The sequence below is a fragment of the Taudactylus pleione genome, unplaced genomic scaffold (assembly GCF_031769625.1).
Source record: "Taudactylus pleione unplaced genomic scaffold, aTauple2 ptg000707l, whole genome shotgun sequence".
NCBI classification, from domain to species: domain Eukaryota; kingdom Metazoa; phylum Chordata; class Amphibia; order Anura; family Myobatrachidae; genus Taudactylus; species Taudactylus pleione.
In genome coordinates, this window is record NW_028285109.1 from 899,806 (window position 1) to 927,659 (window position 27,854).

Sequence of the window (27,854 nt, forward strand, 5' to 3'; positions counted from 1 at the left end):
GTAACTGTCGGCCGCATCGGGCAGTGTATGCCCAGCGCGGCCGACAGACAGACATTTCCTGTGTCTGACTGTCTCCTCCCCCGGGGGCGGAGCGCGGATGTCGGGCTATACACTGTGAGATTTCTTTCACAGTGTATGCCAGTGACATGTGCGGCTGGCGGCCGGCCAGATAAAATGTCTGTTGGTCTGACAGACATTTTATCTGGCTGTGTATGGCCAGCATTACACAATTGTTTGTTTTTTTGTTTGTTTTTTTGTTAGAGCCCAGTTTACATTACTTTCCTTTTTACTGACCTGTGTGGGTGTTTTGACATTTTTCCCTTAGGATCAATCAGTGATCTGCAGCTGCAAAACTAAAGTAGAACTTAGACCACAGGAAAAGTGGTTGGGTAACTTCATTGCTGCTATGAAGTTATGGTTGAAAATATATAACGTTTTAGATCTGCAGATACTTGGTGTGTCAAAGCCGTGGAAGGCAACCTTTTCGATTATGATCGGTGTTCACTGGAATAACAGGTATACCAAATTATGGTAATAAAGACATTTTAAGTAATATACTATATGGATAATATTTTTGTCTATTTGAAGAATTGTCCTACGACAACTAAATTCTGATGACGCATTAGCCTTTGTGGTGATAACCGTAAGTAAAAACCTTTTGTGTTAAAGGCAGAGGCACAGAAAAGGAGCACTATCTTGCAGTGAGGCTTTTTTTAAAGAATTTATTTTGGACCTAAAGCTTGTGTGTATGCTGTTTTTCACACCGCTATATAACACTAAAATACTTAGGGCACGATTCTATTCTATGCGATGTGAATAGCGCCGGGAGTGAGCTCCCGGAGCTATTCAATACACCGCGCTGCCAAGTCCGACTATAGGATTTCTTCTCGCATCCCCCCAAGGATGAGAGCAGAAATCCGACAAAAGTCCCGGCGCGAGGCTGTTTTCTGCCCTTAGCGCTGGGAAAACAGCATCGCGCCGGGAAGTTAGGTCGGGGAATGCACGTTCTCGCGCCTAAAAACCCTGTTTAAGGTGCGAGAACGAGCCTTCCCCAACCTAACATCGCGATGGATTGAATAGCTCCGGGAGCTATCTCCCGGCGCTATTTACATTGCGCTCAATTGAATCGAGCCCTTAGTATGTTACAATATTTTTCAATAAAATGCATTTTATCTCCCACTGTAAATTAAAGTTTAAATTTTACTTATTAAAGTATCAATTACTTTGTGAGTCTTTGCTGCTTATAATTAACTTCAGGCATATTTAGAAAGAAATAATGTCAATCCCCATTTTGATTATGTATCTATTCTTTTGGTAGAAAAGTTATGCTGGCTACACACTAGACCAGTGGTTCCCAAACTGGGTGCCGTGGCACCTTGGGGTGCCTCTGGGGACTTGCGAGGGTGCCACGGGTTGGTGGTCCAGGACCAAATCATTTATTTACAGTCCATGTGATAGGCAAAACCAGAGCAGGTGGCTGCCAATCATAAAATATGTGCGCAAACAGAAGCACAACCCTGTCCACCACTACATAACTGAACCACTGGATGACAGATAAGCACAATTGACTTAATTTAATAATTTTTGCAAAATTTCTCAATAAGTAACTTTTGGCCTATGGGTTCCGTGAAAAAAATGCTGAAACTCTTAAGACGCCGTGATTCTAAAACGTTTGGTAACCACTGCAGTAGACTATTTCTCGGACGATTGTCGGTCCAGTATTGTGTATGCACGACAGAGCGACTCAGCTGCCGACACCAGGAAGGTGAATGGTACAGGCGAGCTATATATCGGGCTGTCTTTCACCGGATCGTGCAGTGTGTAACGCCCGCCCGATATATATTGTGCCGTCAAACTATTGGGCGTCGCATTGGCGGGTCACCTAGCGTGTACCCAGCCTTAGATTACAACCAACTTTACAACATGCCTTCTACTTTTCAACTTGTATTTCATATGCCTGAATTTCGATTAAACAGCCTGGTTTTCTCCCTCCATTCTCACTTCCCTATTCATTAAAATAGAACATTGCAGGCAGTCAGAACTATTTGCTATTTTGTAGTTGTGTTGCAATGTACTGCAAAGTAGTTAACTATTGATATCCCTTGGTTTGTATTTTTTTGTGTTAACTGTGCCACCTCAACCATTGCTACCTGTGAGTGAGTGGCATGCCATATAGAGCAACAGATCTCCATGCATAGAGCTATTTCCCCAGCCATTTTTTACATTTATTTGTAATGTAACTAGAGAAGATTTATTGTTTGTAATCATAATACACCAAACAACCTATTAAAAAAAAAAATTTTTTTTATCAATTGGGGACCATGCTTTTTAGTTAGTCTAAATCTAATTTAAAATGTTCTGCATCCTTCATGATTATTGGCAGTTGTATATGTTTTGTCAGTTACAGTCTTTGCTTCTGTCTTAATTTCTATGTGCTGAACCAGCAATTGATGCAGATTTTTGCCCGCACCCTCTGGAGGTGTGAGTAGAAATCTGCATTAAGTGGGTCCTAATGGCTAATTGCGGGCTTTACTGTGGGCCACTAATTATACAGTTCCAGTCACTTACCCTGTGGCTGATTGAAAGCCCCGCTTAGTTTGATCACCGGAGTCTGTCGCTGGCTGTTAGAAATTTTAATTCTTACTTGGAATTTAATTGTTTTTTTGCACAATTATGAGTAATGGGTGCCCGAAATAGCAATTCATTTGTTTCTCCGATCAAGCATGAGTGTCGCGGGTGCCCATTACTTATTGCCCTTGTTGTGACCAAATGTACTGGCTTTAGCCGCGTAAAGTGGCTAAGTCCGTCTAAAGACCTGTTTAGAGCACCCAAAAGCCAGACTTTTAATGGATTTCTGCTCGCCACCTCAGGAGGGTGTGAGCAGAAGTATGGATCCCCGCGGCAATCATGCCCGATTGAAGAAACAATGATTGTTGCTCCCATAACTAATGGGTGCGCAAAAAAAAAAAAAATTCCCCTTAATCATTTAACCCAGGTGGTTCCCAAACTGGGTGCTGTGGCACCCTTGGTTGCCTCCGGTTGGTGGTCCAGTACCAAATAAAATAATTTTAGTCAGTGTGATAGGTAAAATCAGTGCTAATGGCTGCCAATCAACAAATATGTGGACAAATAGAAGCGCAGCCCTGTCACCCACCACATAACTAAACCTAGGGGTGACACATGCACAATTAGCTTTATTTAATTTTTGTTATATTTCTCAATAAGAAACTTCCCCACTCCCATCACCTTCTGCGATTTGCTTCACCTTAATGATTATAAGTTTCCTAGATTCTGCCCAAATCACATACATTTCCAGTGTACATTTTCTTTGTGTCAGCTTTGTAAAAATTATTTGACATTGCAAAGTTGTCATGGGCAGTATTCTTCACCCCCTCATGTTACTTATACCCCTTTCACATTGCCAGCAATAACCCGGGTTACTGTGTAGTGTGAAAGGGCCCATTTGTAATAACCCGCGTCGAGCAATCCGTCATTTCAACCCGGGTAACGAGCAGGGTTGAACACGAGTTAAACCCGGCTCGCGGTGCAGTGTGAATGGGTAGCCCGGGTAGATGTGACCCGGGTCCTGTTCACTGCATAGATCATCTCCAAGCGCCCCCTCACCACGTGATGACGGTGGCATTAGTGCGGGGTCGGGAAGCCAGTCTGAAAGCGGTCTCAGCCGGGTTGCACCCGGAATTGACCCGTGTACAAAATCTCTGGTGCGACCCTGCATTGAGGTGTGAAAGAGAGGTTTTCTAAGTAAGGGTTCTAACGCTCCACAGTATTTACTTATATAGTTTTGTACAGGGGCACTGTCACATTTACAATAGTTATCCCATATATCAATCAGTTATTCAGATACTACAGAATGCTAATACAATACAAAAGGCAGCTGGTGACTGACTTAAGTGCTCACTGATTTCAGTAACCATATGCAGACTAAATTTTTCTGCACCTAAACTGCCCAGCAACTACATATAATCCCCAGTAATCCTTCCTATGTAACTGCAAATTCACCTCTGTGCTTCTTGTAGACGTGCCTAAAACCATATCCAATATTAGAGATGTAAGGGGCCTATCCATTAGCAGATAAATTGAACGATATATCATTCGTTCGTTCAATTTATCTGCTATGGATAGGCCCCGAACGATGACAGATGCGTACTCCCGCGGTCGATAAATTGAATCTTTCATTTCTCCAACATGTTGGTCAATTATCGCATATCGCTGCCAGATATTAGAAATATCTGGCAGTTTATATGCGGTTAACAACGAAGGATATTATCAGCAGCTACAGAGCGCTGCAGAGAAAAAAATCCACTCCCTGAATGATGTCATGTGATATCGTTCATCGCTTGCCAAAATCTGTCATGTACATGACAGATATCGTTCAGCACAGCCACCGGAATTTTTAAGGGATATCTTTTGTCTTTCATCGCTCAGAAAAACATCTGCTAATTGATAGGCCCCTGTAGTCTTACTAGTGATGTATACTGTGGCAATACAGTGTTTGCATTATGATTATCTAGTTGTTTTCTGTCTTATGGTACATACACAAGGTCAGATTTAAAGGACGATTTAAACAATAACGATATCTTTTTATAGTTTGATCGTTTACATCGTCCTTTTTGCCCCCTCAAACGATGCGTGGGCACGGATGATCGATATCGACCATCGCCCGTGCATGCAGGCCAGCCTGGTTGAGATTGACCAGGTTAGCCTGGTTACGTTATAGTAGTTGAGGGAATGGTGCATGTGCTGGATGTTCGATAACTATTATCCAGCACATGTAGAACGATCAGACAACGATATCTGATCGTTGTCTGATCTGTCCGTGTGTACGGTCCATTACTCTGTATTTGCCTTTGCAGCAGATGCCTGACACAAAGTTCTTTTTTCTAGGTGTTGGCACAGCTTTAATATGCCTATTTAAAACTATATCTGCACTGCTCCTCGTGCAGTTTTCTTACGCAACTTGGCATGATAATTATTATTCATAGTGTCATCTAGATATGTGGACACTTAACCTTGTAAACCATGTACATATTCTGAAGGGCTAATTGCACACTTGAGTCTCTTAATGTTAAAGCCTTTGCAGAATAGGTTATAGAACCCCAAATTCATAATCAACGTAATACTTTGTTGAAAACACTCATTACTTTTTCACAGGGATGCTTGCCCCAACATTACACTATTCTTGCTATTGCTTTGACTGGAAAGGCTGAGAACAGGACATGGTGCACAGATCAGGCTAATTTTTTTTATCTGTTAACAAAGCAAAAGTCACAAAGATACTTTACACTTGTATAATTTATGAAACAGAGAGTTGTTATTCCCATTAAAGTATACATTTTTGTGACAATCAAAAAATACATGTATGCCCTTATGTTGCTAGTCACATAGCTCATAGTGGTGTGTTTATAAGCATTTTGTGTATTGTTGTAGATTTTGATGTTGAGTGTGTGTCCACATGCCCCTTGGCATTGCGCTGTAGACGCCATCTCCTAGAAAGTGCTGATTTTTTGTAGCTGATTTTGGATGCTTTAACCTTACATTGAGTCAGATAAATATTCTAAAGCATTATTGACATTTGAGAGACTGTCATTCTTCTGTACTAACTTTAATTACCTCCAGACTGTATTTTAAAACTCTGCATGAACTATTCTGGACTGGGTACCCCACTTCATTTGGAACTGGTGCTAGTGTAGATTATCCATATACACTATTTAGCCCTGTGCAAGCAAGTTATTACCAGATCATTTTCTTTCTTTGAAAACCCCATGGCAGGTATGGACTAGTTTTTGTTAACTCCTTATGCTGGGTACACACTATAGCGATATCTGCAGATCGAGTGATCTGCAGATGATGGCCGTTCATACACACTGAACGGCCATCATCTGCTCCTGCCCGCGGTTCCCGGCGGCCGGGTTGTGTCAGGGGCGTGCCCCACCCCACTCCCCACGGCTGCGCCGTGTGTACGGGCGGTCTGCAGACATATCTGTCCATCGGCTGTGCAGCACAGCCAATGCGATATATATCTGTGAACGACGCCGTTCAGACATATCGTCTGTACACACTGGCCGACGGGCACTAGATATATTGGCTGATCAATTGATCGCCCAATATATCGGCCAGTGCGTACCCAGCATTTAGTCTGCTGAGTACATACAGGAAAAAATAAAGGCTCTGTGAAGATATACATTGTGATCTCTCTCTCCTTCCCTTCTGTGTCCTTGAAAAAATTCCCAAGCTATCCTATAAAGCATAAGCGGACAACATGGGAAATATATGACTGCCATTTAGCGTCTGGCAAAAGTCAGTTTTCAGTTGCTAATTTGGTTAGTTAATTCTGTGGAAGCCATGGATGAATGGGATATACCTAAGTAATGTATGAAGCACATAGTGGTTAATTATTATTAACACTAAAAGTGCAAAGAAAATACTTTTTATTGAATAACTGTTTTAAGGATATTCCATCCAAAATGAGTCTCTGCAAAAGATCTCCCTTCCAGAAGATATTCGGTAAAGGTATGAAGAAATGCTGTCAACCCTACCGCCTTGCATACATGGCTCTTCCACCACTATTGTAGAATGAGTCTTCTGGCACCTTACATTAATTTCACTAGTAAAACTGCACAATTACTTCTTTGATACCACTTGTAAGAGTCTGCTTGGGTGGAGCGTGTTATTGACAGTATCTTGTAACTTGTAGGAAGCGTAAACCATTTACTCTGGTTTCTTCGTTTTGGAAAGATACAAGTATTGCCCTAACCAGTCCTGGCTACGCGGTAATTTTTCTGTGACATTGGTTGGTTTGTGTACTCCTTTATAGGAAGTAACATTTCCTGATTGAAATAAAAACTAGAAATTAGCTTATTTGAAAAATGTGGAATTACAAATTAGTGCTTAATTCCACTTTGTCCATATCCATTTTTTTAGGAAAGGTTCTTTAAACCATAAAGCATGACGTTCTCCGACTTGCCATGCAGACATGATTGCGATTAGAAAACCCTTAAGTGTAAGCCACTTTAAAGGAACATCTTGTTCAATATCTGTCAGTGTGTACCCAAGACCTTTGTCCAGTCCCTCTTGAAGAAAATATAGGATCTGTGAAATGTTATCAGTATTCAATAGCTTTCTTTAATTTTCTTTACACCGGAATATACATATTTTTTTAAATCCTGTAATCGGTAAAGAATTCATTTTGTTTTCTAGCTTCAAGGAGTACCTCAATTACTTTATTTGTTGCTCCTTTATTTTTTTATTCTTCACAACGACCGCTCAGTCTCCTCGTCACCAAAGGCTGAGTATTTGGAATGTATAGTCTGTTCCTGAGTGACGTGAGGGCTTTGTTTAAAACATTTTCCAAGATACTACAAAGCAATGGCTGCTTGGCCAAAAAGAAAACCTTGCTATAACTTCCACTGCTTCTCTCTTTGCAGGGGATTCAATTGTTTTAAGCTGCCTCAGCATTTTCTGCCTAGATGCAAATTGCTGATACTTCTGCCATAATGATATTGCTTCTTGCGGGCCATCTTGATAGATTATGAAGGCTAAACACCGTCCTGTGTTAGATGCTTGCGTTTTAAAAAGGATGAAATTACTGAACAGTCCTTGTATAACTTTAGAATTTTGGTGAGAAACCCAACGTCTGGAGCTGGAGTTTGTGGTTATAACAACCCTTTATAGTTCTGAGAGGGACACTCCATGAATTTTTAATTTTGGATCTTGCCAATATAGCATTGTTCTGCTCCCTAGTACTGTTCTCTGACTTATGTACTATTAGAATTGTTGTCTATGTAAGGCCATATAATGCTTACTTGTTTCCTGAGAGTGTTCATAAGAGCTACATGTACACTGGGGAATGTTGTTTGAGAAATAGTCTGACTGGAGACACTTGGTGGTCAATCCAATTAGGTGCAAGTTCCTCGCACCTGCGAGCTAGTGAGGCTGTATGCCACACTTCCAGTACCTCTGGACTCGCACATTTCTATGGGCTGCGAGCAAAAAATTTTGTCCCCTCGCAAGGGGACAAATTACTGTGTTTTTGCTGGTGTTCCAACTGCAGTTTGTCCCCTTTGCACCTAGTTGGATTGACCCCTTGAATTGAAAATGGTTTTCCAATGCTCAAAATGTGAAGAACTGATAATGATGAGGTGCAGTAGAAATGTGTAGATAAGTATCTTGAAGATCTGTTGAAGAAATGGGGGGTATCCACTAGGCGATTTTGACAGGCGATTGCACGATAACGACGTTATCTTGCAATCGCCCGCGTATCGGGCATGTGAATGACAAAAACGACCAGCGATGCGCGTGCCCACTGGTCGTTTTTGCCATCTATCATCACCCGTACAAGCTGGTCAACCTGACGATCTCATCAGGTTCAGCATGTACGGGGTGCAATAGAGAGCACCTACTGTTATCTTGCTGCCGCCGGACCTCTCTGCAATACATGGGAAAGGAAACACAGTCACAGCCTGATGACGCTGGACCCTCACAACATGTGAGTGTCCAGCGTCATCAGGCTGTGACTGTTTTCTTTCCCGTGTGTTGCAGAGAGGTCCGTGTCTTGATCTGCCTAGACTGAACGAGTAACCGCAGCTCCCCGCACTCCAGGACACTTTTTAGCACCATATCGTGTCCTGGAGTGCGGGGAGCTGCTGGGGATAGTTCAAGGGAAATCGTTCACGATATTGCATCGTGAGCACATCGTTTAGTGTGTCGGCACCTTTAGAGTTCTAAACTTTGATCATTGTAAAGACTTTGGTCCTTGCTTACCTTGACTGGAAAAGGTTACTTTATTGCCTGTAATGCTGCTCCCCTGACTAATAACTTTTCTACTTTAAATTGCTGGTAAAGGAAGTGGAATTTTTCTTTTGTCTTTTGGTAAATTATGTGATGTCTGACCATTGGTTTAATTATTATTTGTTTTTTTTAAACATTAGGGGCGATTCTATTGTTTTGAGAGAATTAACTCCTGTCTAAAGCAACCTGGAGCTAATTAAGTTGTTTGTGTGACCAGCCCGCGCTGGATGCTTAGGCCGCATTCCAACGCCCTATAGCACGGGATTAAACACGATAAGCGGCTTGTTCCGCGCATGCTGCAGTTAAGACGCACCCATCTTGAGACCAGTCCCAAAGTCCTACTTTACTCGGATTCTGTGATAAGTGCAGCCGCGGAGCTGGTCACCCAAAACAATTGAATTAGCTTTCGGCCTCTTTAAATAGTTCATTCTTGTAAACAATCAAATTGCCTCCATTGTGTCCAGTTTCTCACCAAACAAGACAGCTCCCAACAACTAGAGGCATAGCTAAGTGATCATTTCATTGTGGATCTCCCACACATAGCTATAGCTACAGCTCTCTTCTGACCACCATTACTAAAGTCATGGTTCTACTTGAAAGTGAAATTTCATCTATTGAAGCTTCACACAAAAAATGATTTCTTTATTGTATTAACTTTCATTTAATGCTGTTTATTTTATCTTGTGTATCTTTATAAATGATCTCTGGCCAGATTCTAAAAGCGCTCTGGAAACTAATGCCATAACTATGTTGCTTGCCTTTTATCCATACAGTTCTATTCTTTATTAAACCATGTGCTCTATAACAAATATTCTAGTTTTCCTCTGTTGACCCCTGTAAAATGTATCTTCAAATGCATCTGAAGCTGGGGTATCCTCTATACCAGGGATGTTCCACACGCAGCCTTACATGCCCTGCCACAGTTTTAGCATACTCTAATAGTAAAACTGTGGCAGAGCATGCAGGGATGTGTAGCTATGCAACAGCTGGAGGGCTGCATAGTGAACACGCCTGATCTATACCCATGGTTTTGTTGATTTGTTTTAATAACATTAACTACTTTATAGTATGAAATGACCTTGGAACTTGCTTCCACAAAAGACCTCGGACTCGCTGGCACATGAAGTAGCAGGCTGTATATCCTCTGTATTTCACGGGACATGGGTTGCCACTGCTCCTGTAGATTCATTAATACCCCTTTCACACATAAGACCCAGGAAATACACGGCTATAACCCAAATCTATCAACTCCGCTTCAACCCTGGTCTGAGACCCCCATTCACACTACACCAAAAACCTGGGAAATTCCCGAATCGGATGCGTTCACACTGAACCCGGGTTTGTCCTGGAATTCGGTGTGTCATTTAAAGGGGAAGCTTTTTTTTCTGCGACTGGCCACTCTTTATCCTTCAGCATCTGCGCTGCAGGTGCGGCTGCCACTCTGATCCGTGTGCTCTCTGTCATGTGGTCTGGGCGCCTGCAGTTGATGTCATCGGCAGGCTCACCAATACAGCCAATCGGAGATTTTTATGAGCAACCTGGGTCTAAAAATCTGAGTCGCGTTCGTTTACACTACAGGTGACCTGGCTCCCTCCCAGGAACAACTCTGGTCCTGAGCAGGGTCGCAGACCCGAGTAGTTTCTGTTCTCACATAGCCAAGACCTGGGTCGATGCGCGTGCACCAGAAAAAAATCCGGATTTTTGGCGTATGTGTGAAAAGGGTATTTATTAAATTCAAGCCAATACTCAGGAAATTACTTTATTTCTTCAGGGAGCTGAACATGAGGCCCTGATTCAGAGCCGGACTCTCTGAATCAGGGCCGTCCCTCCTCCTTTTTGGAGCGGCCTCCACGCTCGCATAGCCAGCTATAGCGAGCGGCCAAAATGATGGTCGCGACCATCGGGCTTGCGACGAGACCCTTGCGGTAGGGTCTCGCTGCCGCAAGCCCTGGAGTGCTTTTGGCTCTATCAGAGCCAAAAGCACTCCCACTGACATCACTAGTGATGTCAGTGGGGCCGGCCCCAGACGGTAGGCGTTCCCATGGGAACGCCTCCGTCTGGGCAGCCACGCCCCCGGAACGCCCACCAAAGGGGGCGTGCTGTCAATCACCATCGACAGCACGCCCCATTTGGTGCGAGACTCATAACGACGGCTTGGCCGTCGTTGTTTGGGTCTCGCGCATGCGCACGACGGAGCCGCCTCTGTTGTGCGCATGTGCACTTGGGCAACATCGACCCGCTTGAGAGCTCTCAGCGCTCGCGAGCGGGTCTGAATCAGGCCCTGAGTCTCTTGGTAACACAGTTTGTACATACTGGCTCCACATAATCATTTAAGTGTTTGTTTTTTGCATACTCCATAGGCACGGTGATGCATTTTACTGCTGCTTTTTCTCCAGCAACCTCTACAGGAGTACTGTAAAGAGGAATGTGTAGCTAAACTTTTTCTAACAATAAACATACATTCAAATATAATTACCCCTTAGGAAGGCCAGTCCCAGTATTTTAGGAATGTTTTAGTAGGGCTCCAGTTCCACAGTTCAGTGTGCTTTTCAGTCTCCCCATGGTCAGTGGTGTGATTCGGAAGTGACCTCTTTATATGTTGGCGATCTCCTAGCTTGCTTTTCCCAGCCAGGAGTGGTAGAAATCTGCTGCAGCCCACACTTTGCTTTATTAAAAGAAGTGAAAACTATTCCCTGGGGAGCGAGTGTCTTGTGCTTTGCTTGCATTCTTGAGGGTGCGTTGCAGGAGCCATTCAGCATCAGGAACTGGTAAGCATAGCACACAAAGAATGCTACACTACATACAGTGCTTCACTCTGCTGTAACATGAAAAGAGACCAAATGGAAGGATCAGTAATACTATATACCTTTCAGCTAGCATTAGCTAACTATTGCAAGTAGTAGCTGGAGGCATCAGCAACATCCCACTGCTCTGACTTGCACTCACCTCACTCTACACCCCTTCCCCCTATTTGAAGACTTAATAACCAGATCTCCATATACATTGGCAGTAGAATGCGTCCTACAGTAGAGCTCATTTACTTTCAACGTGTCACTGTTATAAGATGTCAACGTTTTAACAAGTCTGTTCACTAAATGTATGCCTTGCTAGCACTGCCCATGTCAACTGTAATTGTTGTTATTGTGAAGCAGAAACGTGTAGGAGAAACATCACTGCAAAACTCAATGGATTGGATTTTCATTGCCAATCAGCCGCACAAAAACCACAGATCACCATGCATAATGCCAAATATCGTCAGGAGTGGTATAATGCAAACCATGCTTTTCCCTGTGGCAGTGAAAACTTGTTATCTGGAGTGACTAATCACACCTTACCATCTGGCAATCTGACAGATGAATCTGGATATGGTGGATGCCAGGAGAATAATGTGTACTGTTCACTGAAAAATGTGGTGGAGGTGGAATAAAGGCCTGGGATGTTTTTTCGTGGTGTGGCCTGGTCGTCTTCGTTCCAGTGAAGAGAAATCTTAATGACATAGCACACAATTACACTCTAGGGAATTGTGTTTTTCCAACCTTGTGACAACAGTTTAAGGAAGGTCCTTTCCTGTTTCAGCAACACAATAGCCCCATGCACAAGTGAAGTCCATCACAACTGATTAGCATTTGGTGCGGAGAAATTATTATTTTTTTGTTTCTGCTCTTGTATTTAATTATGTTTAATACTGTCCACAAAGGCTGTGAAATCTGTGCAAACCATCCAGGAACTTCATTATTTAGGCCAAATTTGTACGTGTTCAAAAACATGCAGAATATAAATTAAAGAGATTTTATCAATCTGAGGAAACTTACTGCCTTCAGCAGATTATTTTAGTATGTGTGCAGTCATCAACACACAAGGTTATGAGGGCTTCCACAGAATGGCTGGATAGGCCAAGTTTGGCCCTTGATCATTTAGAGATTGTGCTGAAAAAAATGGATCACCAGATGCTACAGGAGCATCAACCTGCCCAATTTAATCCTAGATGTATTTGTCTGATCTCTAACTAAAGGTGCGTATCCACTAGCAGATAGTGGAACAACAGTACGATTACAACACTGTAGTCGTACAGTCGTTCCTCTTCCCCCTACAGTGCCTACACTGAACAATATGTCGTTCAATGTAGACACCCGCCCTCATCCCTGAACATGGTCAATCTGTTGTTATCGGCAGATTGACCAGCATGTTCAGGCAATGATTGGTGTCGGAAACGACATGCCAGATTTGTGCACCATTAATGAGTGATTTAATGATAAGTGGATACCCGCCCAGTGCTACATTTTCTCTTGAGCTAACCAGCTGAAGCGCAATAATTAATGGGTGCCCAAAAACAATTGAATTGCAACATTGGGCACCCATAAATTAGAGCGCCTTAAAAAACGATTGACTCTCACCTCTCCAATTCTGCTGCCCCACTCTGCACATAACTGCCTCCACATGTAATTCAGAATATAATTCATATTACTCATCCTTACCAACAATTCCCTCAACACCTTTTTCCCTTCAAACATCACAAAAAATATTATTTTTCAAGCGCCTCTCACTCTAACATACTTCTCCTGTGCCACTACCTACTTTTGCCATGCTCCACTTCGTCGGATCAGTCTCTCATGGCAAAAGTAGGTAGTGGCACAGGAGAAGTATGTTAGAGTGAGAGGCGCTTGAAAAATATTTTGTGATGTTTGAAGGGAAAAGGGTGTTGAGGGAATTGTTGGTAAGGATGAGTAATATGAATTATATTCTGAATGACACGTGGAGGCAGTTATGTGCAGAGTGGGGCAGCAGACTTGGAGAGGTGAGAGAGCACCAGAAAGGAGGAGATTGCAGTAGCCGAGCCAGGTGATGCAGAGAATGGATGTTTTGGTAGCTACTTGGGTAAGAAATAGTCATATGCTGGAAATACTTGAGAGCATTGTGCCTAAAATTCCCACTTTCTCTTCCTACACTGCCCCTGGCATTCTCTCATTATTTTAATTCAAATACTATTTATTAGGAAAACAAAGTTGATTGCACTAAATACACACCACACTCTAGAGATAAATAATTGGGTAAAAACAGTATGAATAATGATAGAGGAAATAACTGACTTGGTTCTCAAACAAAAAGGCACCTGTTAGTCAGATCTCCACATTATTATTTCCTTCTAATTCATTGCTCAGCTTGTGGACTACACAGGTAGAATAGAAAAGGGATATACTGTTTTCACAGTATACTCTTGTGGTGAACCCTTTTGGTGCATACACACGGGACAATCGTCAACGATAATTATATCGTTGAACGATCTCCTAGGTGTGCTGGATGATCAATATCGATCATCCACCACACATCACCAACGACCCGCGATCAACGATCGTGGGTCCCTATAGTAACCTGGTCGATATTGACCGGGTTGGCCTGCATGCACGGGCGATTGACGATATCGTTATCGTCCATACGTGCCAGCGCATCGCAGGTTGTTGGTGGCACAGAAAAATGCACGATATTAACGATATGATCGTTATTGTTCACATCGTGCATTTTAATCATACAGTTTGTGTACGCACCTTATGGAAACTGATGTGAGTACTTTGGGCAATAGTTCTTGCCCAAAAGCTTTATGGCACCTACTCTAAAACTTTGCCTGTGAAATACAGCCGAACAGGTGAAAAGTTTCCCATTTGGCACTGGGAAGATTAATGTATTTGCTTAATTTATGGGAAAAAAGCATTGCGTCACATTGCATTGATTATACCAACAAATAGCATGTGAGATGTAGTCTGTGAGCTGCCAAGTGGAAAGAATAGTGCCTTTTGTAGCTGCTGTGCAGATTTCTGCTGGCATACGAAACCAACAGCAGCAAGTGCATTGTTCATGCTTAAGAAGGCAGAATTGAGGCCCTAAAGGCACCTTGCTGACTGGGTATAAAAAGTAAATTCCCCAAGCTTTTAACAAAAAACCAAACCTAAAATCTCCATGGTGCTGAAGAGGTTAAATTCCTAATGACTGCAGCTGGTATGCAAATAAGTGGCCTTTGTGGAAGAAGTTGTTGAAATAGGGATGTCCGACAAACAAGACTCAAGATCCATAAAGGAAGCTTGTAACTTTAATTGACACAACTGCAGCCTTAGTATTGCATTTTGGTAATAGAACCTCTATATAGGCATTTATCTGAAACCATGTGGGAGCTGTCCGGGCAGAGAACCACCAAGTCCTTTCTAGAGTCAATTTGTGTAGGAGCACTGAAAGGAGGTTAATGCAAACTATGCTATGTGAAACGCACTCAGTGCTGGGTATAGAACACCAAGGGGGTTATGTAATAGGATCTGAGTTTTCAGTAGCGGTGTGATTCTTTCATCTCTCAACTGCAGATTTAAAGCGGCAATGTATAGTAATATATAAGATTTAGGATTGTACAATAATTTAGCCAGGGTGCTAACCATGATGGCGATTCAGTTCAGCACATTGCGGAATAGCCTTGGGTAGGAGTTCCTGGAGCTATTCAATTGACCGCGCTATTAAGTGCGAGCAGAAATCCAACTTTAGTGCCGCCCGCGAAGATGTTTTCCGGCTTAGCACAGCACTAACAGCCTCGTGGCTGGCACTTTATTTGAGAAATGCTGGTTACCACAACTAAACACCCAGCTTAATGCGTGATAACCGGCATTCTCCGACTTAAGTGGTTTGAGTCGGATTTAACAGCGTGGTCAATTGAATAGCTCAAGGAACCTCTGTCCGGGGCTATTCAGCATCACTTTGAATTGAATCGCCCCCAATGTGTGCTATACTCAACTCTGACCCACATTCGTTTCATCCATTCATGCACTTAACCCTAACCACACACAGCACACCCCTTTATCGGTAAACACACAATCGCCAAAGGTACACTTCCCAGTATCTGATTCTCCTCTCTGGAATTGGATCTTCCCCATTCCTCCAGCAATGGCCCATCCCCCACCCTACCCTCTCCCCTTCTATATGGCCAAGACTAGCTTGCAAATAATATATCCAATACCGCTTAACATATACTGGAGATCCTGTGGACAGGAGTGGACCCTCTCCCAAATTTGGTGGAGCTGCCCTACAGTAGCACTAATGTGATAAGATTTATATCACCCAGTCACTGCGATCATAGAGGTACAACTGCTGCCTGCTCTCTGCTCTAAAATCTTTACCAGGTGTACTGAATGGTATTCAATCGGGAAACCGGCTGACGTAAGTCCGGCAGCCGGCTTCCCGATTGCTTTATCCCGGCGAGGGTTAAATGACAGGCATCTAAATCTAGACGCCTGTCATTTTTCCAACACCAGGAGACCGGTGCACGGCATCCCGTTCGAAGGGATGCCGGGTGCCGCGAGCGGACAGCCACGGGGGGGGGGGGGAGGGTTAGGTTTAGGGCACCTGGGAGGGACTTGGGATTAGGCAGCCCCCCGGGAGGGTTTGGGTTAGGCTAGGGTAGGGGGGGTTAGGGTTGGCCACCCCCCCGGGGGACTTAGGTCTAGGCAGCAGGGAAGGGGGGGTTAGGGTTAGGCACAGGGGGGAGGTTAGGGTTAGGCACCCCTAAGGAGGGTTAGGGGGGTTAGGTTAGTTTGTACTTACCTAGGGATGATCAGGATTTCCAGCGCTGCCGGGATCTCTGCATCTGTCGGACTGACGCTGTCGGGAATTGAACTGCAGGCCATGCGTTAGCCGGTATTTCATACTGATTCCTACTGAATAATACCCAACAATTTGTCTTGTACTTTTTAAAAGCAACTGAATGTCCAATAGCTTCTAATTGAAAAAAGATCCAGAACCACCTTCTCTCCTCTCCATCAGTTGAGTATGGCATACTTATTTCATGGGGCATGTAGCCAGTATAATACACTACACCTAAATTAAATTCATAACAACATGGGTGTATTGAACCATTTACCACACCCCTTTCATTTAATTTCAATTAGTGATTTACAGTACCTTAAATAAAAAAGACTGCACCGTGCAGGTGATTCCAACACCCAGCCGTGTTAATGTACCTCCTCTTTCTTTTCCCTTCCCCTTTTATTAAATCAAATTGATCTTTGTAATTTAGCAAAGTAGTTTAGTTGCTTCAAATTTAATTTATGTGAATAAGACCCAAATTTTAAGCAACAAAGATGCACGCCGAGAGAGGTTATATGGCGCAACTGAAGCCATTGTGTGAGGACTCCTCTGTATAAGGTCATTTTAAACTGTGTCCTTAGGGCAAGAGTGTGTGCTTCCTTTCTGTCTAAAATGTCTGCTCTATGTACTATTTGAATGCCCATATTTATCTGTCCTAAATTAAGGAACAGACTTTACTTAAAGTCAAATACATAAATGTATATAATGTGTTAAAATGCAGAGCCATAACAGGGCTTAAGAGTGTCCTAGGCAGACCCGCCCCCTTCGCACCCAACGTCCTGATGGCAGGGCCAGCAGCACCATTAAATGCAGCTCTAGTTGTAGAGTCCTGAGGATGCTCTAATCAGCGACATAGTCTGCAGGGTGCTTGCCAGGAGCGTTTAATGGAAACTCCGGTGATGCTGCAGCAGTGATTCCTGGCTGCAGGGTACCTGTCCAGGCACCCTGCTAGCCAAAAGCAGGGGCCATAGAGCTCTGGGCCTGATTCAGAGCCGGACGCTCTGAATCAGGGCCGGCCTTCTGTGTTTTTGGAGCGGCCTCCTGGCCGCTCGCATAGCTGTGGGTGACCACCCACAGCTATAGCGAGCGGCCATGAAGATGGTCGCGATGGTCAAGACCATCGTGACCATCAGGCTTGCGACGAGACCCTTGTGGTAGGATCTCGTTGCCGCAAGCCCTAGAGTGCTTTCTGCTCTAACAGAGTCGAAAGGACTCCCACTGGGGCCGGCCCCAGACGGTAGGCGTTTCCATGGGAACGCCACCATCTGGGCAGCCACGCCCGCGGCCCGCCCACCAAAGGGGGCGTGTTGTCACTCAACATCAACAGCACGCCCCCTTTGGTACGAGACCCGGAGCGACGGTTTGCTATCCGGGTCTCGCGCATTCGCACAACGTAGCCGACTCCGTTGTGCGCATGCGCACTGGGCCACCATCGACCCGCTTGCGAACGCATCTGAATCAGGCCCTCTGTGCGGCAGCACCAATTGCACACCCCTAGTAATGGCCCTATCAAAATGAATCCAAAAATCAAGTATTCAATAGCAGCTCTCCTCACAAAAATAGCAAACCAGGCATAACTATCCATATGTAATGTCACACCTCTCAACTAGCAGAATTGCTGGGGTCCCAGGGATATTGCTCTTCAGCTACCCAGAGCAATGGGCAGTGAGTTATGCAAGGAATAAATTTATGATCTGAAAGATGCCCATTCACTTCATAAATGAATATAAATATAACACATGTTGGTTTTTAGCCAAATTTTTTAAAAAATGCTTCAGGGTTCTCATTGCACTTACTCCCACTCCCTACTCAAAACCAATCTTGTGTGTTTTGAAAAAGTTTAAATTCATCTGAGACTACTTTCCTGTTGGCTCTAGCAGCTGATTGTGCGCTGCAGCATGGGGTAGCAAAGTGTAGTTTTAGCAGACATTCCTTTAGCTTTATTTACTATGCTATTACTTATTACAGTGCTGTTGAAGTTTGTAAATACTGTACTCCACTACCTACCTACTTTACCTTGCTGTGGTGTTGTAGCCTGGTCCACCCATTTGCAACCTCTCACTGCAAAGATTTGAAGGATGGAAACCCTGTAATTTTTTTTTTATTATAGTTTGTAACTGATATAGGTTTTTTTTGTTTTTTTTTCACTCTTAAATAGTTCAAGTGAGGCAGAGAAGTCCTAGGATTTTTCCTAAGCCGACACACTTTGTTTTGTGTGTTTTATATAGAATTTTCTAAAATTGTACAATTGTAAACCTTAAATGTGATTCTTAGAGTAGTCCACAAATGTAATCTGTTTATTTCCTTTAATCCTGCAGGAACGCCATGTACTGTCATGTTTGAGGGCATTGCGTCGATGGAGAGCTTAAGAGCAGAAAGACCATACCTCGGTTTTTAACAACATCTAAAGACGTCACTTGAAGCTTAAGAATGAGAATTATGCCCAGCTCTCTAGATGTGCTCAGAAGGATGAGAGGGGAGTGATGATGGCAAAGAATAAAGAGCTGCGTCCCCCATCATATACTATTAGCGTGGTAGGATTATCTGGAACTGAGAAGGATAAAGGCAACTGTGGAGTTGGAAAGTCGTGCTTATGTAATAGATATGTCCGCCCAAAGGCTGATGATTATTATCAAGAACATACCTCTGTCCTTAGCACAATTGACTTTGGCGGACGTGTTGTCAACAATGACCACTTTTTGTACTGGGGTGACGTAATACAGATAGGGGAGGATGGGGTTGATTGCAAGCACCACATTATTGAACAGACAGAGTTCATTGATGATCAGACTTTCCTTCCACATCGGAGTACAAACCTTCAGCCCTATATAAAAAGAGCAGCAACTTCAAAAATTCAGTCAGCTGAGAAATTAATGTATATTTGCACAGACCAGCTTGGCCTGGAGCAGGACTTTGAGCAAAAGCAAATGCCGGAAGGAAAGCTGACCATAGATGGCATTGTCCTATGCATTGATGTTAGTCAAGGATGCAATCGAAAGTTTGATGATCAGTTAAAGTTTGTTAATAACCTCTATGTGCAGGTGGCAAAAGCAAAGAAGCCCATTATTATTGCAGCAACAAAGTGTGATGAGTGCGTCGACCAATATTTGAGAGAAGTTCAGAGTTTTGCCTCCAATAAGAAAAACTTACTTGTTGTAGAAACCTCTTCCAGAAACAATATAAATGTTGAGACTTGTTTCACAGCATTGGTTCAAATGCTGGACAAAACACGTAGCAAACCCAAAATTATCCCTTACATGGATGCGTTCAAAATACACAGGCAAATTGTTGCATCTGCTACTGATAAATTTGAAAAACTTATTGTACAAACTGTGCGCGATTACCACGCAACTTGGAAAACGATAAGTAATAAATTAAAAAACCATTCTGATTATGAAAATTACATTAACGTAGAGGGAACAATGAAGGCTAGAAATACATTCTCTAAGCACATAGAACAGCTCAAACAGGAACACATTAGGAAAAGAAAGGAAGAGTACCTAAAAACACTACCAAGAACACTCAATACATTACTGCCAAAGCTTGAGGAGATAGAACATCTAAGCTGGGTAGAAGGTCTTCAGCTGCTAGAGAAAAGGTCAGACTTCAGCCTGTGGTTTGTAATGCTGGAAAAAACTCCATGGGACCAGTCAGATCACATTGACAAAGTGAATGATAGGAGGGTCCCCTTTGATCTACTCTGTACATCCGAAGCTGAGAAGATCTATCAAAGCCATGTCCAGCACTTGGTTTCTGAAAAGAGAAGAGTGGAAATGAAGGAAAAGTTTAAGAAGACCCTGGAAAAGATACAGTTCATTTCCCCAGGTCAGCCCTGGGAAGAGGTAATGTGTTTCGTTCTGGAGGACGAAGCCTACAAGTTTATCAACGAGACTGACCGTTTAGAGGTGTATCGCAAACATCAGCGGGAGATTATTGAAAAAGCCAAAGAAGAATTTCAAGAGATGCTTTTCGAGCACTCTGAGCTGTTCTATGACCTTGATCTCAATGCCACGCCCAGCACTGATAAAATGACTGAGATTAATGCAGTGCTTGGGGAAGAACCGAGGTACAAAGCTTTACAGAAGCTTGCAACTGACCGAGAATCCCTCCTCCTCAAACACATAGGATTTGTTTATCACCCTACTAAGGAAACCTGTCTTAGTGTCCAAAGTTGTATGGACATTAAAGTGGAGCAAATACTCGCCAATAGCCTCCTTCAATCTAATCTTGGGCGTTTAAATTTGTACCAAGATGGTACTAACCTTGAAAAAGTGAACCTTATCATTCTTGGGAAAGATAGTTTGTCTCAAGAGATGGCCAATGAAATAAGGACCCAATCCACGGATGATGAATTTGCTTTGGATGGAAAAATATATGAATTAGACTTGAGAGCAATGGATGCCAATTCCCCATATTTTTTAAGCCAGTTATGGACCTCTGGATTTAAACCACATGGTTGTTTCTGTGTGTTTAGCTCAATTGAGTCACTTAATTTTATAGGGGACTGCATTGGCAAGATTAGATGTGAAGCTCAGGCAAGGAGAGACAAAGATATTGCAAGCCTTCCATTCACGTTAATTTTGGCTAATCAGAGAGAGAGTGCCAGCAAACAATTGCCAATATTAAGACATCAAGGGCAGCAATTGGCAAATAAGCTGCAGTGTCCTTTTGTGGATATACCTGCCGGCACCTACCCACGTAAATTTAATGAGACCCAAATAAAACAAGCTCTTAGGGGAGTGCTAGAATCTGTCAAACACAACTCTGATATTGCCAGTCCTGTCCCCGCCATTAAAGACCTTTCAGAAGCAGACTTAAGGATTGTGATGTGTGCCATGTGTGGTGATCCCTTCAGTGTGGATCTTATTCTTTCCCCCTTTCTGGACTCTCGCACCTGCAGTGCTGCCCAGCCAGGTCAGAATAACTCTCTAATGCTTGATAAAATAATTGGTGAAAAACGAAGACGGATACAAATAACAATTTTGTCATACCACTCCTCTATAGGAATCCGAAAGGATGAACTAGTTCACGGGTACATTCTTATTTATTCAGCCAGACGCAAAGCTTCAATGGGAATGCTACGTGCTTTTCTCTCTGAAATTCAGGACACTATTCCTGTGCAACTAGTAGCAGTTACTGACAGCCAAGCAGACTTTTTTGAGAATGAAGCTATAAAAGAGTTGATGACTGAAGGGGAGCACATTGCCACGGAAATTTCTGCAAAATTCACTGCTTTATACTCCCTATCTCAATACCACCGCCAGACAGAGGTCTTTACGCCATTTTTCAGTGATGTTTTGGAGAAGAAAACTTCAATTGAAAATTCCTATTTAGCAGAAAGCAGCAGGGAGACAAGTCATCCATGTGAAGATGTATTTATTCATTCACCGCGAGGAAACTCGCCAGCATACTACCCTGATTCAGAGGATGACACAGAAGCTCCTCCCCCTTATAGTCCTATCGGAGATGATGTGCAACTTTTGCCAAAGTGTAATTTGGATAACGAAGGGAATGAGTATCCCACACACAGCACTCCATTAAATTGCCATGACCATGAGCGCAACCATAAAGTGCCTCCCCCAATAAGACCTAAGCCAGCTGGACCTAAGTCTAAGGTGAATAGACTAGACCCAAACCTTGTCAGGACCATTGAGGCTGGCATTAGCAAAAATCCAAGGAAGCAAAGTCCTCGTTTCCCCCTGGTACATCCAGAGGATGCAGATTCATCCGATAACTACGCAGAGCCGGTTGACACACTACTCAAACCCAAAGATCATAATGACATCTACGCAGTACCAGATGACAGTCAGAACCACATTCTTAAAATGCGTCACATGTTCCCAAATGCCCAAGCTGATGAAGAGAATGGTATCATCGATAGAGGATCAAGGGGACAGGGAGAGAGGAGACCATCAAAATATAAGTATAGGTCAAAAACTCTGTTCAGCAAGACAAAATCATACACATACCGACGAACCCATTCAGATGCCAGTGACGAGGAGGCCTTCACTATCAGTGGCAAAGACAGAAAGCGGAAACCAAAGCACAGGCCAAGTGAAGAAGACCCGCTTCTTTCCCCGGTTGATACTTGGAAGGGTGGCATAGACAACCCAGCTATCACTTCAGACCAGGAACAGGAAGAAAGGAAAACAAAGAAAAAGACACCAAAAGTGAAAGAAGAAAAGAAGGTAGGTTTAATTTCTTTTACTATAGATAAGTTACCATGAATGGTGGTCATTTAATGCTTCAATTTGTTTTGTGAGAATGTTTTAATGCTTTTTGTAAAGCTAAGTATTATACGTATAAGCACTCTACATTTTCCAAGTTATGGAAAGTTTTGACTAATTGGATATAAAAGTATATACCATGTTAAAGCATAGGATTGTATGTTTATGCCATGATATGACTGGCGAATCAATAACAATAAAAATTAGAAGTGATTAAGTCCTTAGCAAAAGTAAAGATCAGTTGCACTATACAAACTGCATTTACTTTTAGATATGCTAAGCTTTAAACAAGACCTTTCTTTAGTTAATTACATGCTTCTTGAAGCCTATACAAGTGAAAATTCCTACCCCCCTCTTGGAAGATGCTCTGTTTGGCCAGACGATTAGTATGCTAGTAACGCTGTTTAGCATGCTAAGCAGTTCTTGTGTCACATTAAACCGGACCTCTACCGCCCTACTGCTCTGTCAGGTGTTCATACCAGTGTGAAGCACTGGTGGCAGCGGTAGACAGTCCTGCTTGATGTGTGCAATTAGCGCACTGAGCGCACATGCTAGCTAAGCCTTTGAGAGGTAAACTGACAGTGGATGCAATTTTTGTTTTTCTACAGGCTTGGAAAGGCTTATATGTAACAATAAAGTATTTGTCTTTGAGGTCAAATGTCATTTTTAGATTTATTTAATTGGCTGCTTATTGTGCCTATGGCTTACATTTTTAAATATGTAGTTAAGTTTTATATACTTAAATTGCTTTTTTGGTAAGCCATTAATATGATTCTGTTAAAGCTGAAAACTTAAGGCCGGTACAAACTAGATTACGGGTGGGCAATAAGCGGCCACCCAACTGTTGCAGAATTACGCATCCCAGCATGCCCAGCCACAGTTTTGCTATGTGGCCATGCTAAAACTGTTGCAAGGCATGCTGGGATTTGTAGTTCAACAACAATTGGAAGGCCACTTATTGCCCACCTTTGCAGGTGCAGATGATGTCCAGTGTGTACCGACATAGTGACTGACCCGGCAGGAGTGATGGCGGGGGGGAGCAGGGGCCATGCTGCATTTGGCAGCATGGCATCGCTAGAAACATCCTCAGATTTTTCTGCATGTACAAAAGGTTTGAGGATGCGACGGACAACCAGCGGGAGTGGATACATACTACACGCTTTGAAACGATTTGTCATTTCGATGCGTCGGAATCTGCCAAATCGTTCAAAATATTGTTTTTACCCAGTTTAAGATTTTAGGTGACGAGTTATAAAGGGTTACACGTTATTGAATGCTACTTACCTGGAGCCTAACTTCCTTCTGTCCCACACGCATCCAAATTGGTGGGCCCTCAATACCTCTAACAGTCCCGTTACCATGAGCCTGTTTCGACCATGTAGCAGTGTAGGTGATGCCACAGTTTGAACTTCCAATTCGTGCAAATGGGCCATCTACAGGGGAGAAGCTGGCAGTACTGCTGTTTTGTGTAAGGTCTTCCGACATAGAGGATTGCTGTTATGGGCACCTGATGATTTACTGAGAATTCTGGAGCCTGGGTAGATAACATTCAGCAATGGACAGCCTACATACAGGCTGAATATGCTGCTGTGATTTGTGCAAATTTTAGCCACTTGTTGGGTGTGATGAAGTGGTCAAGCTTCGCATTTGTTCCCCGGGAATGGATCCCCACTAGTATGTTTGGACTAGGGATGTGCAGGCTCAGATAGGTTCGAGTTTGCACGTTGAGTTCGGACTTTTGTCCAGGAATGATGATGTTCGTCCATGTAAGATGACGTTTTGCTTCTTTCTGAGTTCCGTTTTTTTGGAGGGAAAAATCCGAACTCAACGTGCAAACTCGAACCTATCCGAGTTTGCACATCCCTAGTTTGGACCTGTTAAACAGTTGCACAATAACTGATCAATTAAAGCTGTATACACCCATCAGCCATACTCTTAAAACCACTGACAGGTGAAGTGAATAACATTGACTATCTTGTTACAATTGCACATGGCAAGGGGTGGGATGTATTAGGTAGCAAGTGAGCAGTCTGTTCTTGAAGTTGATGTGTAGGAATCAGGAAAAATGGGCAAGCGTAAGGAAGGACAACAGGTGAACCCACGTCAGCGTCATAGGCGCCCAAGGATCATTGATGCACGTGGGGAACTAAGGCTAGCCCGTCTGGTCCAATTCCACCGAAGAGCTACTCTAGCACAAATTACTGAAAAACATAATGCTGGCTATGATAGAAAGGTGTCAGAACACACAGTGCATCGCAGGGCGCCCATACTGACCCCTGTCCACCTCCAAAGCGCCTACAATGGGCATGTTAGAATCAGAATTGGACCATGGAGCAATGGAAGAAGGTGGCCTGATCTCATAAATCGCATTTTCTTTTGCATCATGAGGACGGCCGGATGCCTGTGCGTCATTTACCTAGGGGAAAGATGGCACCAGGGAAGGCAAGCCGGCGGACGTTGGGTCCTGGCATTTACGTGGTTGTTAGTTTTGGTACGTAACCATCTACCTAAACATTGTTGCAGACCAGGTACACCCCTTCATGGCAAGATAATGTACCCTGCCACACTGCAAAAATTGTTCAGGAATGGTTTGAGGAAAATGACAGAGTTCAGTGTTGACTTGGCCTCCAAATTCCCCTGCTCTCAATCCGATCGAACATCTGTGGGATGTGCTGGAAACCAGTCCGAGCTATGGTGGCCCCTCCTCACAACTTATAGGATCTGCTGCTAACGTCTTGGTGCCAGATACCTACCACAGGACTTCTTCAGAGGTCTTTGTGGAGTCCATGTCTCGACGGGTCAGAGCTGCTTTGGCGATGATTTATGTAATGTTATGGCTGATGGGTGTATTGGTGCGTACACACTGGGCGATTAAAGTGGACGACTGAACGATAACGATATCGTTATCGTTCAGTCGTCCACTTTATCGTCCATTTTTAACACAAAAAAGATGAACGATGACGACGACGCGCGTTCCCGCGGGTCGTTCGTCATCCTCGTTCATCGGGCTGACATGCAGGCCAACCTGACGACCTCGTCAGGTTGCTGCATGTCAGGGAATGGGTGAGAGAGCCCGGCGCTGAACGATATCGCTAATGATATCGTTCAGCGGCTGTGCTCAATGTCATGAACGACATTGAGCACAGCCTGCCGGGGACACACTAGACGATATCGCTCAGGGAGCATATCGTCTAGTGTGTATGCACCTTATCTCCTAATATATTGCCTAGAAATGTTAAAATGGCTTAGGTTGTTATAGGTACTTTGTGGCACTGACAACTTTACAATTAGATGGAGGATTTCTATGAAACTGTCTGTTATATCAGTGACCATATTATATAAAAAAAATTTACTTTTTTTTGGGCTCATTCCTGTGTCACTACTATAGTATTAATACCTTTTTATGGTGCTTGTTTCCTATTTCGAAAACTGCGGTGTTCGTTATGACTTTTTTTTTTACAGCACTCATCGCTGCATGGCTGTGGGAAACACATTTGTAGTAGAATGGACTGTAACTAATTGCATTTTGGCTATTTGTTATAAACTATTTTCGATAAAGAACTTTATTTCATTGTTATCTTAGGAAGGTCCTGTCTTAAAAAATATAAATACAACTTGGGTATAATTTGGAGGGTCAATCACTATTCACAACCATTGCCATTTTCAAGTGAAGGATGGCATTGTTTTTGATGGTTTCGCAGGAAAAACCCACTACATGGGGCAATCCACAGAACCCCCTCTAGGGAGGAGCAGGTTGCTAACATTTTACAGTTGGTGGTAGCGCAGCTTTAAAGTGCATACTACTTCCAGTCATAAAAGGGTTAATTAGATATCTCTGAAACAGGACTATACTTGACTTGTTCAGCACAATGTCTCTAGTGAATAAATGTTCTTTACAAGGCCATTTTATTTTTGAATTGAAAGTCCTCTGAGACTTTATCTAGGTATTCAGCTATACATGAAAATGGTCTCCTGAACAAGTGCAGCATAGAAAGGTTGATTGACCTAGTGCACATCTGGTTGGTGTTTGGGCTGGGGTTTATGTTTTAGAAGAGTGATTAGAGGCTTGGGCTATTTAGGCTTTGTACTACTACATATTGTGAAAATACATTGTACAAATCTACATTGTATGTTCGCTCAAGTGTGTTTACGACAGTGTTTCTTAAACTCTGTTCTCATGGAACCCTGAAGGGCCCCATACATCAGGTGGCCATTTTCCAGATTCCCTGGTCCAACCGGAACCTCTGATCCACCAGCCGGAAACGCAGATCGTTAGCCATCGATGATTGCCAATCCTTTGGGAATCATGCTAAAAATACTAGATTTGCTGATCCTGACCATATTTTGGTTGGGATCAGCAAATCAGGGAAATCCAACATGTAGGATTTCACTGATCCCCCGACCCCGGCATCTGGGGATTGGGGGAATTGCAACAATCCGTCGCTGATGTGTGGGTGCCTTAACAGTTCATGTTTTCAAGTTATCCTCAGGAATAATTAGTACCACCTGTAGATCTATTGTTAGTCAATTAGCACACCTGTGCTCTAACTACATCAGGCCTGGCCAACCTGTGGGAAGTCCCAGCAAGCTTTACCAGATTATGAGGGGGGATATGTTGGAACTTGTAGTTTCACAACAGCTGGAGAGTCACATGTTGACCAGGCCTGATCTAGGTTATCTGGAAAACATGCACTGTTAAGCTGGTCATAAACCAGACCAACTTTACTCCATCCTACTAGTTGGCTGGTTGGAATGAAAATCCAGCAATGCATGGGAGCAAATGACAATCAGCCATTTGCTCCTAAACACCGGAAATCAGATGAAAGCGGTCGTTCAGACAAATTGTTTTAAATCAAACTGATTTAACCAACTTCCCTGAACTACCTTTTTCGTGTTTTCTGGTGTTTGGGAAATTATGGCTGGCTAAAGTATATTTAACATTGTTATATGTTTCCTGTTGAAATATATATCAATATACAGTATCGGTGATGCAAGTTTCAAATCTATTTACATTGGCAAGTTGAGACTGTGTTATTGCAAGGAGGTGACAAGGCCACATCAGTCAGAAATAGTGGTCTGGGTTTTTTTTTTTTTTTAATGTGTGGTTGTTTTGTATGTTGCTTTAAGTAATTTTTGTAGATTTCATGTAGTTTCTTATGTTCAGGTTTTCAAGGTTGACAAAGCAGCAGTTTTTTATCTCGC

The 27,854-nt window shown here is 43.1% G+C and overlaps 1 protein-coding gene across 1 annotated transcript in view; it reads left to right on the forward strand.

The window, feature by feature from the left end:
• Positions 1-418: 418 nt before the first annotated feature.
• Positions 419-27,854, forward strand: part of ARHGAP5 (Rho GTPase activating protein 5) — an 80,614-nt gene continuing 53,178 nt past the window's right edge. Inside the window, exons 1-2 of the mRNA XM_088456585.1 lie at positions 419-516; positions 18,744-22,613. Of these exons, the coding sequence (XP_088312711.1) occupies positions 18,909-22,613 (3,705 nt within the window). The 5' untranslated portion in view covers positions 419-516; positions 18,744-18,908. The remainder of the gene's footprint in view (positions 517-18,743; positions 22,614-27,854) is intronic.